This window comes from Biomphalaria glabrata, chromosome 4 (genome assembly GCF_947242115.1).
Source record: "Biomphalaria glabrata chromosome 4, xgBioGlab47.1, whole genome shotgun sequence".
In the NCBI taxonomy this organism is placed as follows: domain Eukaryota; kingdom Metazoa; phylum Mollusca; class Gastropoda; family Planorbidae; genus Biomphalaria; species Biomphalaria glabrata.
The window spans coordinates 20,177,385-20,190,284 of NC_074714.1; the positions used below are offsets into that span (position 1 = coordinate 20,177,385).

Below are 12,900 nucleotides of genomic sequence, written 5' to 3' on the forward strand. Positions count from 1 at the left end.
ATCGTACAATTGCAACTAGTCCAACGTTTAGTTTCAGAATAAAGCAACTCCTGGTGAACTTTGTCAATGCCTGCTTTTTTTTTTTAAATTAGTCTTGCTCCAGCTTCACAGCAACTGGTCATGGTGTCTTTTTTCATGCTCTGCTAGCCTTGTGGTACAGCTTTGCCACTGGTCAACTCCTTCAGTTAAAAAGGAACTTTTTTGTTTTTTCCAGTAGACGACAGTAGAAACAATATATCTTGTCTGCTGACACAGAATATATCAGCCAAGGACGCAAAACACTTTCACCATTACTCAGGTTTGGTTTGCAATGCACTTAAGAGAAATGTCTACCATCCTTTTTTTTTCGGAAAATTCTTCAAAGTAATCTCAGGTGGACCTTTTTTGTAATAAATAGTGTAATGACACAAGATGCGTAGAAGTTGATGTGAATCGGGTTTTTCCTAAGTAATGTGACGAGTAAGAACAGAGTAGGTTGATGAACAAGAAGAATAACGGACAAGACGCCTAAGAGGACGACGCTAGGCTAGCGACGACAGAGGACTGTGCCCTTTTTATTGTTTATTAAATTGTTGAAGTTATCAGCCTGCGTTATTAAGTATATTCTTGATTCATTCTGTTGTTGTGTCATATGGACTCGCATGCACCAGTAACATATATATACTCATCAACAAAATAGACCATCAACAGATGTGGCGACCCACGACGGCCAGGGCGTCATTTTGATCTACAATCTAGTTAACTTCGTGTTCTGGATATATCTATCTACAATTCTACACTTGGCGAAGTACACTGGAGAAGTACTGGATTAACATTCGTTTATTTCTACTAGATCTACCCTACGTCTGTGCTAATTATCTGGACTGCAGCTGGATTTTGGCATCTTTGTTCCAGTGGATCTAGACTTTCTATTAGAGAAAATTCGAAACCGTTACCAGCGTCTAGCTTTGTCAGCCATGTTGGATATTTTTAGATTGAACTTGGATCTATATTGACTAGATCTATATCTATTGTGTCTGAATCCAGAACTATTTCGTCCGTTGAAGTGATTTAGGGCAGTCCGTCGTCAGTATACCTCTACCTATATACCTCAAGAGTGAAGATACCTCATTTTGTCAGGTTTATCTGTTTATTGTGAGTACGGAAAGTCATCTGAGTCTACATATCTAGTATCTACAAGCTGACCGTTGGATCGAGTCACCTTGTCAGGTTTGTTTTTCAAGCTATTAATTGACTGTTGCAGTGTTGCTGAGCTTACAATCTAATCTACACACGAGTGATGGTATACCCTACTACCACACTGCGTGACCATCTATTCAACTTGTAAAGTTGACTAATTTATATTCATCAAAAGAGAGAGTTAGACTTAGTCATTTTTTTTTACCTCTCTTGAGACAGCACCACCAGCTTGTCTCAGTATTGACTTATGTTCCTGACCTGAAGACAGAAGCCAGCACCAACAGATCATCAAGTGGAACCGGAACCTTGGAACCTGACCAGAGGACTTTATCTGAGATTCGTACCATACTGTGGCAGCACCAGGAGAGATTGGCCTAACTCAGTACTGCCTGTCGAGTAGCCATTGTGGGAGCACACCTTGCCTTGCCTAAGACTAAGACAGTGGGGAACTTGTGTGGAACTGACCGTTGTAGCTCCGTGGACTGAACAAAGGGGATCTAACTAAAGATAAGTTTATTTTTTCTCTCCATTATTATTAAATTAAGTCTATTAGGGACAGTAGATCTTTGTTAAGAGCAGGTTGCCTGATAAGGGCGTCATTATAGGACACATTAGAAAGTGGACCTGCTCCATTTAATAAAGTCTCAATGATTGTTTAGATTGTCTTGTTTTGTTCGTATCCACGTACATTTTATTTTTTTTAGAAGTCAAGTGAAGTCATCTTTATTTGTCTCTTTCAGTGTATACTTCCTCTAAAAAGTCTCATCTCATTAGAATAGATTTATTTTTTTGTGTGTCTTATTACGTTTATTTTACACTATTCTTATTATATATTAGTAATTTTATCTTAAGTAGATAAGGTAAGCCACGTTTAATCTAGATTATAAATTCTAGATTGTTTCCAGGTATTAACTAAATTGTTATACCTATGAGAGCCTTAGATCTATTTTATCCTGAAGACAACTGAGTCTAAGGAGTAATTATTTATATATAGATCTTTTGTCCCGATTAATCGGTTGACATTATTTTATAGATGTGTTTAAACACAGTCTAATTGGTCAGAATACAATTTTTTGTCAGTATCACTGGATTGTGATTTACTGTTGGAGGTATAATATTGATTTATCTATTTGAAGTTGTATTGAAGTTGTATTGAATCTAGACTAGTGACTAGAATAGTCCTAGGGGTATTTATTGGCAAGAAGTAAGTCCATTGAATTAAGTATTGAGGTATTGATATTTGTTTATGTGGTCTAAAGTAAGTCCACTGAATTAAGGTGATATAAAATTTTGAGTTGTATTCAAGTATTGTGGTTGTGAGTAAGTCCACTGAGGTAATATTTGTTGATATAACACTGAGCAAAGGTATTTAAATATATAAATATATATATATTACAAGAAGTATTTGAAAGTGAGTTTTTGTGAAAACTAAATTGTGACTAAATTTAGGCCAATAGGGAGGCCATATCAAAACTATATTGAGACATTGTTTAAAATAAAATAAGCATAATGGCAACAGCTCCAAACTTTGATTATATGGAGACTTTTCGCCAGCAAATTATTGCTGAGGCTAAACAGCTAGAACTTAAAGGAAAGGACCTAACTAGCTATGTACAGCAAATGGTGACAATAGAGAGAGATAGAATTGATCAGATAAGGGAGAAAGAAAAAGATAGGGAAGCACAATTAATAAAAGAAGAAGCAGATAGGAAATTACAATATGATCTTGAGAAATTGAGAATTGAAGCTGAACAAAATAAACAAAAAGTTAATAGCAATAATACTAATGATAGATCTAATACTAATACTACCAATGCCCCAGACAATCACATTGAAACCAATAATAGTAATAATCACACAAACAACACTAATATTTCAAGTGATAACAACCATTGGTTGAGGAAAAAACTACAACCCTTTCAGGAGGCTAGAGATTGTATTTCAGATTACCTAAAGAGATATGAAATTAAAATGGTTAATTGTAATATAAGGGAGGAAGAGTGGTCTCAAATTTTGTTAGACTTTGTACAAGGGCAAGCTCTTACAATTTGTCAAAACCATAATCATACTGTACAAAATAGCTACCAAATTTTAAAAAAGGAATTGCTGAATGCATATGGACACAATGCCAGCACATTCAGAAAAAAATATTTTGAAAACACACCTTCCAATCAGATAGAACCACAAACCACTATAAATTTGGAAAAAGACTATTTTAATAAATGGCTGGGATTTGAGAAGATTGACAGTACCTTGGAGGGATTAAAAAATTTTATATTACTTGATAATTTTGTAGCCAAGTGTGACCCTCAATTACAATCATTTATCAAAGAAAGGAATCCCAAAGTTTTGGATGATGTTACTGAGATAATAAGAACATATAAAAATGCCTATCCCAACAACCTTTTTTCATGTAAAGATAAAAAGAATATTGATCTAGTGGGATATACACAGGAAAACAATGAAAGAAGTAGAAATAGAAGTAGGGATAGCCAACATTTTAGATATAGCAATAGTAGAGATAGGTCAAACAACAGGGATGTTACATGTTATAGATGTGGGAAAAAAGGACATATGGCTATGAGATGCAGGGGAACACAAAACAGGTCAAACAGTAGGAATAATTATAATAGATCAAGTAGTACACATAATTACAATAGGACAGATAGTAGAAATAATTACAGAGCAGACAGTAGGAATAGGTACAGCAATTACAACAACAATTACAATAATAACACATACAATAGGAGTAAAAGCAGGGAATATAAAAATAGAGATTCTGACAGAGTGTTTTTTGTTAGGGAAAATAAAAACAATTTTGCTTTCTACCCAGCTTTTATTAACAATGTTCCAATAAAGGCAATCCGAGATAGTGGCTGTAACACACTCGTGGTTCGGGCTGATCTCATTGAGGCGCAATATTATAGGGGATATACAAGGAAAGTGGAGTTGGCAGATGGCAGTATAAAGGAATTTAAAGTATTTAAAGTGTTTATTGAGACACCTTTTTACACTGGCCATTGTGAGGGAGTAGCCATGCCTAACATGAGACATGATATGTTGATTGGAAACTTAACAGGTTTGAAGGAATGTTCAAGACAGGAAATTGAAGCATGGGAAAAGAAATATGAAAGGTTACAGCAGAATAGGAATACTGAAACAGATAATTACATTAGTAATATGGTAATAACCAGATCTAAGAACAAGCCAAAACAAGAAACTCAGGAACTTATTGATATGAATGATGAAATAGTTAATGGTGAAGAAGATAAAGAGAAAGAAGTTGAAATACAAGGTCAAAAACAAGACGAAACGCAAGCAGAAAAACAGAAAGATGGAACTGAAGAAATGAAAACAGAAGAATTGAAAGGAATAAACAAATTGGCTCAAGAACAAAAACAAGATAACATCATTGGGAAAACATATGACAGAATTAGTGACAGGAGAAATAATAACCCAATGGAGAAATATGTCATAGAAGAAGGAATACTATTTAGGAAAACAAAAATAAATGATAGAGAAATAAAACAATTAGTCTTACCACAAAAGTATTGGAAGGATGTCATGATTTTGTCACATGACAGTAATTTAAGTGGACATAGAGGTATAAAGAAATGTTTTAGAAATTTAGCAACTCAAGTATTTTGGCCTAAAATGAAAGGAACCATATCAAAATACATAAGATCATGTGATATGTGTCAAAGAAGGGGACTTAAGGGTAAATTAGGTAAAGCTCCATTACAGTCAATGGATGAACCAAATAAACCATTTCAAAAAATAGCAATAGACATCATAGGACCTTTAACTAAAACAGAACATAATAATAAGTACATATTGACAATAGTAGACATGTTCAGTAGATATCCTGAAGCAGTGGTATTATCCAATATAGACACAGAAAATATTATTAATGCTTTAGATCAAAAGTTCATAGTCAGACATGGGATACCAAAAACATTACTATCAGACAATGCTTCTATGTTTACATCTGAGTTATTTAAAAGATGGATATTAAAATATGGTATAGAACACATTAAATCATCGCCATTCCACCCGGAAGCCAACGGGCTTTGTGAACGCCTAAACGGTGTTATAAAAAGATCCTTAGCTAAAATTGTAGAAAATAATCAGAAAAACTGGGATCAATATATTAATTTTGTTCTATTTTCTATTAGAAATAATATTCATGAGGCAACTCAATTTTCACCATATGAGTTAGTACATGGAAGGAAACCTAGGGATGAAATACAAATTTTTAAAGAAAGTTTGATCTTAAATAAAATAGAAAAGGAAAATGACAATGAAACAGCATTAGATTTAAAACAAATATGGGCGGAAGCTTTTGAGAATAACATGAAATATAAAGAAACAGTACATGAGAACTTAAATGAAAAAAGAAAATTAAGAACATTGGAGGTAGGAGACAAGGTATTACTTTTGGTAATTGACTTAAAAAACAAATTAGGAAAACAGTGGAAGGGTCCATTTGTTGTTACAAATAAAACAAGTGAAGTAAACTATAAGATTAATATGAATGGAAAAATAAAAACATATCATATAAATAATTTGAAGTTATACAATGAGAGAAATGAAAATCAATTTCAAAATTTGGATACAGAAGTAAACAATGAAAATCAAACTCAAAAGTTAGATACAGAAACTGTGGAAAATGAAAATCAAGTAGATGAATGTTTAATTGTTTTAATCAATGAGGAAACTAATGAAAATGATATTAAAAATATTCCTATACTAGAAACTAAAGATAACCAAACATGGGAAAAACTGAATTTAGAAAATTTATCTCCAGAAAAAACAAAAGACATAATAAATGTAATCAGTGATTTTAAAGAAATTTTTTCCAGTTTGCCAGGAAAAACAAATATCATAAAGCATGACATAAAGTTAACTAGTGACAAACCTATTTTCATGAAGCCTTATAGGATTCCATTACACTTACAGGGAAAAGTTAAAGATGAAATAGACAACTTATTAAAACTAGGAATAATAGAACCATCCAATTCAGCTTATGCTTCACCAATAGTTATAGCAAAGAAAAAGAATGGGGATATAAGGTTATGCATAGATTATAGACAGTTAAATAAGATAACTGAATTTGATCCTTACCCTATGCCTAACATTGATGACATATTACACAAATTGTCCAATGCTAAAGTATTTACAAAATTGGATCTGACAAAAGGATATTGGCAAATTCCTTTAACCAATAGAGCTAAACCTTATACTGCATTTATCACTCCTTATGGAATATTCCAATGGAACTTTATGAGCTTTGGGCTTATAAATGCTCCAGCTACCTTTAATAGGATGATGATGTCGGTTATAGGTCATAGAAAAAATGTAATCTGTTACTTAGATGATATATGCATTTTTCATGAGGATTGGAAAGAACATTTAAAAGGAATTAGGGAGATTTTTGAGTTAATTAAACAAAATGGTCTAACAGTTCAAGCAGAAAAGGTAGAGATAGGCTTAGAAGAAATCACATTTTTAGGACATAGAGTTAAAAATAATACTATCAGTCCCATTGAAGATAATGTAAAGAAGATATTAGAAATAGAAATACCAACAACACAAAAACAGATTAAATCAATACTAGGGATGATAAACTATTATAGAAAATACATACCAAATTTAGCAGAGATAGTTGATCCATTAAACCAGTTATTAAAGAAAGGACAGCCTAGAAAAGTGACTTGTAATAGAAAGTGTGTAGAAGCTATAGAGAAAGTTAAGCATATTTTTTCTACAAATTTGATATTGAGATTACCGGATGTTTCTAAAATATTCTATGTCACTACTGATGCTTCTGGTAGTGCTATAGGAGGTTGTTTGATGCAACAGTATGATAAATTACACCCAATAATTTATGTAAGTAGGAAATTATCTGATACTGAGAAGAGATACAGTGTCATAGAGAAGGAGGCTTTAGCTGTTGTTTGGGTTGTAACTAAGTTGGAAAGCTATTTACTGGGAAACAAATTCATATTGTTATCTGATCACAGGCCTCTTAAGTTTATGCAAGAAAAAAGTATTAAAAATGGTAGATTATACAGGTGGTTTCTAATTTTACAAGAATATAATTTTCAATTGGAGGCTATTAGGGGAGAAATTAATATTGTAGCTGACATGTTGTCAAGAGTTACAGTGAGATAAACTGTTGTAAATAATGATTATTCATTTTGATTTGTTTATGCATGTATATATATGTATATGTTCTAGTCAATGGGTATGAATAAGTTGTTTATATATGGACTATATATATTTTATTTCCTTTAAAGGAAGATAACTCAGTAAAATATAAATTGGGAATTTTATTAAATCAAGGGAGATAATTATAAAATTTCAATAATTGAAGTCAAAGGTGTAAATTAAAGTAAGTATGATCATCTACAGTCATTATTTTTTTACATAATCATTATCATCCATTAGTAAAAGGCTAGGTCAGTTTGGAAATGGTAAGTGGAGAGAAAATATACTTATTGGTACCCAACAAAAAAGTTAGGTAGAATAATTTGGAAAGTTGTTTTGACACAAATATTACATTTTGTCTGACAGGAGGGGTTTGGTGTGATATGAGGCAACCACCAACGTACATATAGCCAATAACAGTATTTACTCTGAAAAACTCTGTTTTATGCCTATGGAGTCAGCAAAGGCATCTTCGTATGTGGACTATATACATGTGTATTTACTCTGAAAAACTGTTTTATGTCTGTGGAATCGACAAAGGCATCGTCGTATGGGGACTGTATACATGTCTTGATGGACTTAGTACTATTGGTTGGTGAAACTATTACACTGTACTATACTATTTTATCGTCAATGAGTGATGATTAGAACACCGCATACCAGATATTTTCTTACTAATAACTGTATTGGAACTGTATTGTTTTCTTGGTGTCAACATTCAACTACAGTGTGAACTTTGTGACATAGGAACATGGACAATTTCACCAGGGAACTGATGAAGATGGGAAACATGATGATGTCCATCAAGATCAAGATATATGTTTGTTTTGTCTTTCCCCAAAATTTTGGCCATATATATTGTACAGACATGACAGTAGGGATAGTGTTTTAGACTGAAAAAAAAAAAATTGACAAAATTTTTTTTTTGATAAAGGGGGGAGGAAATATGTAATGACACAAGATGCGTAGAAGTTGATGTGAATCGGGTTTTTCCTAAGTAATGTGACGAGTAAGAACAGAGTAGGTTGATGAACAAGAAGAATAACGGACAAGACGCCTAAGAGGACGACGCTAGGCTAGCGACGACAGAGGACTGTGCCCTTTTTATTGTTTATTAAATTGTTGAAGTTATCAGCCTGCGTTATTAAGTATATTCTTGATTCATTCTGTTGTTGTGTCATATGGACTCGCATGCACCAGTAACATATATATACTCATCAACAAAATAGACCATCAACAATAGTCAATACAAGATCTTACCATTTTTTTCTAGACACATGGCAGGATAATCCAGATTTCTCAATGAATCGACCACATTTAGCTCATTATCTATAACTACATGTTGATCAGTTATTACATTATTGCCTTCATTTCTTACGACATGTTGATCAGTTGTTAGTGTTACATCATTCTCTTCTTCTCTTACGACATTCACCACTGCAGTTTTGCATTCTTCATAGAATCTGTTTCAGCTGTCTCACTAGAAGTGATTATGTTCTCATTTTCGGGTTTTGATCGTTTTAAAAACGTATTCTAGCTCTATTGGAACTTTCGTTTCGGTTAAAATTCGCACTATTATTATATTTTTATTTTAATATGAAATGCTTTTTTTTTTATTCGCGTAAGATTTGTTTTTTCCAAATTACAATTTTGTCTAATTTTCAGATTTTAAAAATAATTTCCAACGACTTTTTCGTATATTTTGCATCATTATGCAATTACAGATATACTTAGCGCGAAGCCTATGAAAGCGCGGGGCCCACTGAGGCCGCATAGGTTGCAGTGGCTTAAGACCGGCCCTGCCTAAAGACAGATCTATTCAACTACAATAAAGACATAGATCTATTCAACTAGCCTAAAGACATAGATCTATTCAACTAGCCTAAAGAAATAGATCTATTGGGAATTAGACATAAAGTTGCAATTTGTTTAATTTTTTTTTTAGTGCGCCTAAAAAAAAGAGACTACATTCACTTGGGCTCGTCAGAAAAGTTTAATTTAATCACTTAACATGTAAAAACAGATAGATGCATAAACATAGATATGTAGGCCTAAGTCAGCGTGTATTTAAATTATACGCCATCATATAAAGTAGTTTATTAGTTTAAGAAATCGTTTTCCAAGAATACATTCTGGAGATATTTATCTTACACATTACAGACGAAAGAAAAAAAAACGATGTTTCTTTTCCTTCTTTTTTTCGTTTTCATAAGATATTTGTATCTACTAAATAGTATTTTTTAATGTGAACGCCTTAGTCTTTTATGCCTACTCGTAGCATAGGTCTACACAATGTCAACATGGTTAAAATGATATTATTCCTATGATGTTCAGCCCACTCTATACGTGAACTTGAACTCCATGTCTAATATTCGTATTCTTGTATATAAAAACGGCGTTAGACTTGGAAAATAAAAAAGTACCTAAGAAAAATATGAATGCTGCGCGACGAACAAATATGCCTACAATCCCCTAAAAGCAGATACCCAGGATTTACATCGTTGCTCGAAATGTGTTACAGTTCCCGCTAAAATAATTTCTAATTTAAGGGTTTCCTTCTTTCTTTTTAAATTTTTAATTTTATTAATGTAAAAAAAATTCTATTATTTTTTTTTTTTAGTATTCATCTTTTTGAACCTCTAGAGAGAGCCTCGCAAAATTTACACTGCTTGTATAAAAAAAGAGATTCAACTGTTCTTGTTTTCCCCAGGGCTATTGTGGCTATCGGCCCAAGTTTTTACTGGCAACATCTTGCGGGTTAAAGTTCACCAAGCCTTGGGCTTGAGATCTTCAGATAACAACGATAATGTCCAAGAAGCCAAAGTCACTGTACACCTTTCATCCGGTCAGCACAGGAGCAGTCTGTTCACCGTCAGGTCCAAGAGTATCCAACATCGATATCGTAACAACACCTGCATACTCAAATTTAACGGGGTCTTCTATCTTGACACTTGTGATGAAGGAATGACTAATAAAAGTTTATGCTTTACAGTCTATGTGACCACGGGAACCAATGTATCTGAGGCTGTAGCTGGTTGCCTCTCGATAAGTGTAGCTTGGTTGTCACACAACATGCTTAACAAAGACTCCAAAATCATCAACGGCTGGTATGCACTACTGCCCCTTGAACAGGGTCAAACAGAGCACGTTTTGGTGCTCGTGAAGTCTCCACGCGAGTTGCTTCATGATGTGAAAATCGGACAATGCTCGGACCATACTTTCAGCCGTTACCATGATGTGATTGAAGCTGAATTTGAATTACCAGTTTCGGACGGCAGTGTGTGCGGAGGTCATATCAAGGAAGGGCAGCTAGAGACAGATGTGGACGCTGCTTTTTGCTGTCTCTTGGGTGAAAACTGCAGTGCCTCTAGCTTGTCAGTAATATCAGACAAAGCTTACTGTAAACCTCAATGCTGCTCAAACACATCAGCCGACTTTCACGAACTAACTACACAACGATGTTTAACTCCCAACGCAAAATGCTTGCTTGAAAACAGCCTGAACAGAACTAAACATCCTTTAGAAAACAGTGCACAATTACTCTGCAGTGTAAATGGAAGGCGCCAAGATAACAGATGTTTAAGAGAAGCCCAAAGTAATGATATAAAAGAGGGAAACAACTTCGGAAAAAATGTAGTCAACTACCATAGCGCCAACATGAAAGAAAAACAGAATAGCTCTTTAAAAAATTTTCACGCAGATACAACATGTTGTAATACAATGATAGTCCTAGAAACTATCAAGAATCAAGTTCGCAAAATAAAACATTTAAACAAAGGGTGTTATGCAGCAGTTCATGTACGAGATACTACAAACGGTACAATCATTGATAACGTGGCCACGATTTCTAGGATGACAGAATCCGTTGGTTTGAATTGTTCAGGAAATGAATCAGAGAATTTGCTCTACAAAACTTGGTGCTCGGAAAGGATGTCATCGCGATTGGAAAGCTTCTCGTTTCCTGGTGAAAAATTCGACCAACACAATTCTTTTAATCCCCTCTGTCGATCCACTGACACACGCAGTCTTTCTGCATCTAGCACGCCTATTTGTTCGTTGAATAAAACAAGCCTGAGTGCTACACAAAGGAAAGTAGTTTGCTTTTATAAAAACAACTTTTGTTCGGAAATAGGCATTTGCCTAACCGAAAGAGACACAGTGCCAAGTAACACAGTCCAGAACAGTTTGGAAACCAGCGCTGATACTTTTCCTGGCGTTGTTTCAATAAAACCAAAGCGACTTTTTGTGCAGACGTCTACTCCCCTTACAGCGGGTAGGAGATTTAATTCACATTCTTTGTTGTCTGTAAGCTGCACTTTACAAAACTCAACCCGAGTGCTTGAAAACTCTTCTCGTTGTGATTTCTCTTATGAACACAGTAGGCTGGGGCATGGTGAAGCATCAAACATCCACCAAAACATGCATGAAAATACAGTTTGCTTTTGCTCGGAAAAATATGACGAAGCAAGCAATAGTAATCACCACTACTTAAAAAATAGGAATACCAGTGACATTTCTAAATCAGCTCTTATCAAAGCCACACAATCCTTTGACAAGTCTCTCAGTTACACAAACTTGAATTCAAGACAATCTGTAATCAGCATAGATAGTCTTTCTTCTAGTGCTAGCTCTGATAGCCTCAGCACCGATCACTCCAGCAGTTCTAGTAACTGCAGTAGCAACTACCAGATGACAGTACACGAGACATGCAGAGTCGTCATCGCAAAAGTGGCCAAACATAGTGCTGCAGAGAGTAAAGGTTTGAAGCCTGGAGACAGCGTTCTGTTCATAAATAACAATGACGTAAGATTGCTCTCAAAAGATCAAGTTTTGAAATTATTGAGTCGTATCAAAGGAGAAGTAAAACTTGAAGTGGAGCGCAAATTAAATTTGGATTGGATTAAATAAATTTAATAAGTTCAACTTTGTATTGTAAAAAAAAAATAATTGATCTAGATTGTATCATTGATATCAATAAATATGATAAGACAATCGTACCTAAAAAAGTTGTTAGTCATGCATTGTATGTAGGCCTTGATAAATGTATATCTGTAGTTTAGAACTGTGTACTTAGACTAGAAGCTTATCAATTCAATGCACTTTTAGAATTTGGTTAAGATCATTGGCCTCGCTAGAAGGATGTGGATCGCACCGAGTGATGCCTAACATGGAGTGACCTCAATGAGGGAAGTTGGGGAAAAAAAAGCCGACTATATTTTTAACGTTTAATAAAAATAATAACTTTTATTGGGGAAGGTGTTATAGTGGATGGTGGTGACGCCATTAGAGTGATACCCCCCCCCCCCCCGGCGAAGCCTCTGGTTAAGATTAAGTAAATTTTACATATTATTATTTTGGCGTGTGCGTGGAGAGGAGAATTAGAATTAGGTATTTGACTAAAATACATATCTGTTTTTGTTGTTGCCTTCCTTCAGTCGTGTCACAACTGGTGGTTTATCTCATAGCGACATACACATGAGATGAAAGCTTTCCTTCAGTCGTGTCACAAAT

General features: G+C 34.3%; 1 protein-coding gene across 1 annotated transcript; it reads left to right on the forward strand.

Moving 5' to 3' along the window:
- Positions 1 to 395: 395 nt before the first annotated feature.
- On the forward strand, positions 396 to 12,319 carry LOC129925782 (uncharacterized). Its single transcript, XM_056026312.1, has 2 exons — positions 396 to 1,885; positions 7,479 to 12,319. Exon 2 carries the CDS (start codon positions 10,354 to 10,356, stop codon positions 12,295 to 12,297), a length of 1,944 nt encoding a protein of 647 aa, XP_055882287.1. The 5' UTR covers positions 396 to 1,885; positions 7,479 to 10,353; the 3' UTR covers positions 12,298 to 12,319.
- The last annotated feature ends 581 nt before the right edge of the window (positions 12,320 to 12,900 follow it).

Excerpts from the sequence above, each read along its gene's own strand:
- LOC129925782 (XM_056026312.1), top strand. The coding sequence starts at position 10,354 with ATGACTAATAAAAGTTTATGCTTTACAGTCTATGTGACCACGGGAACC.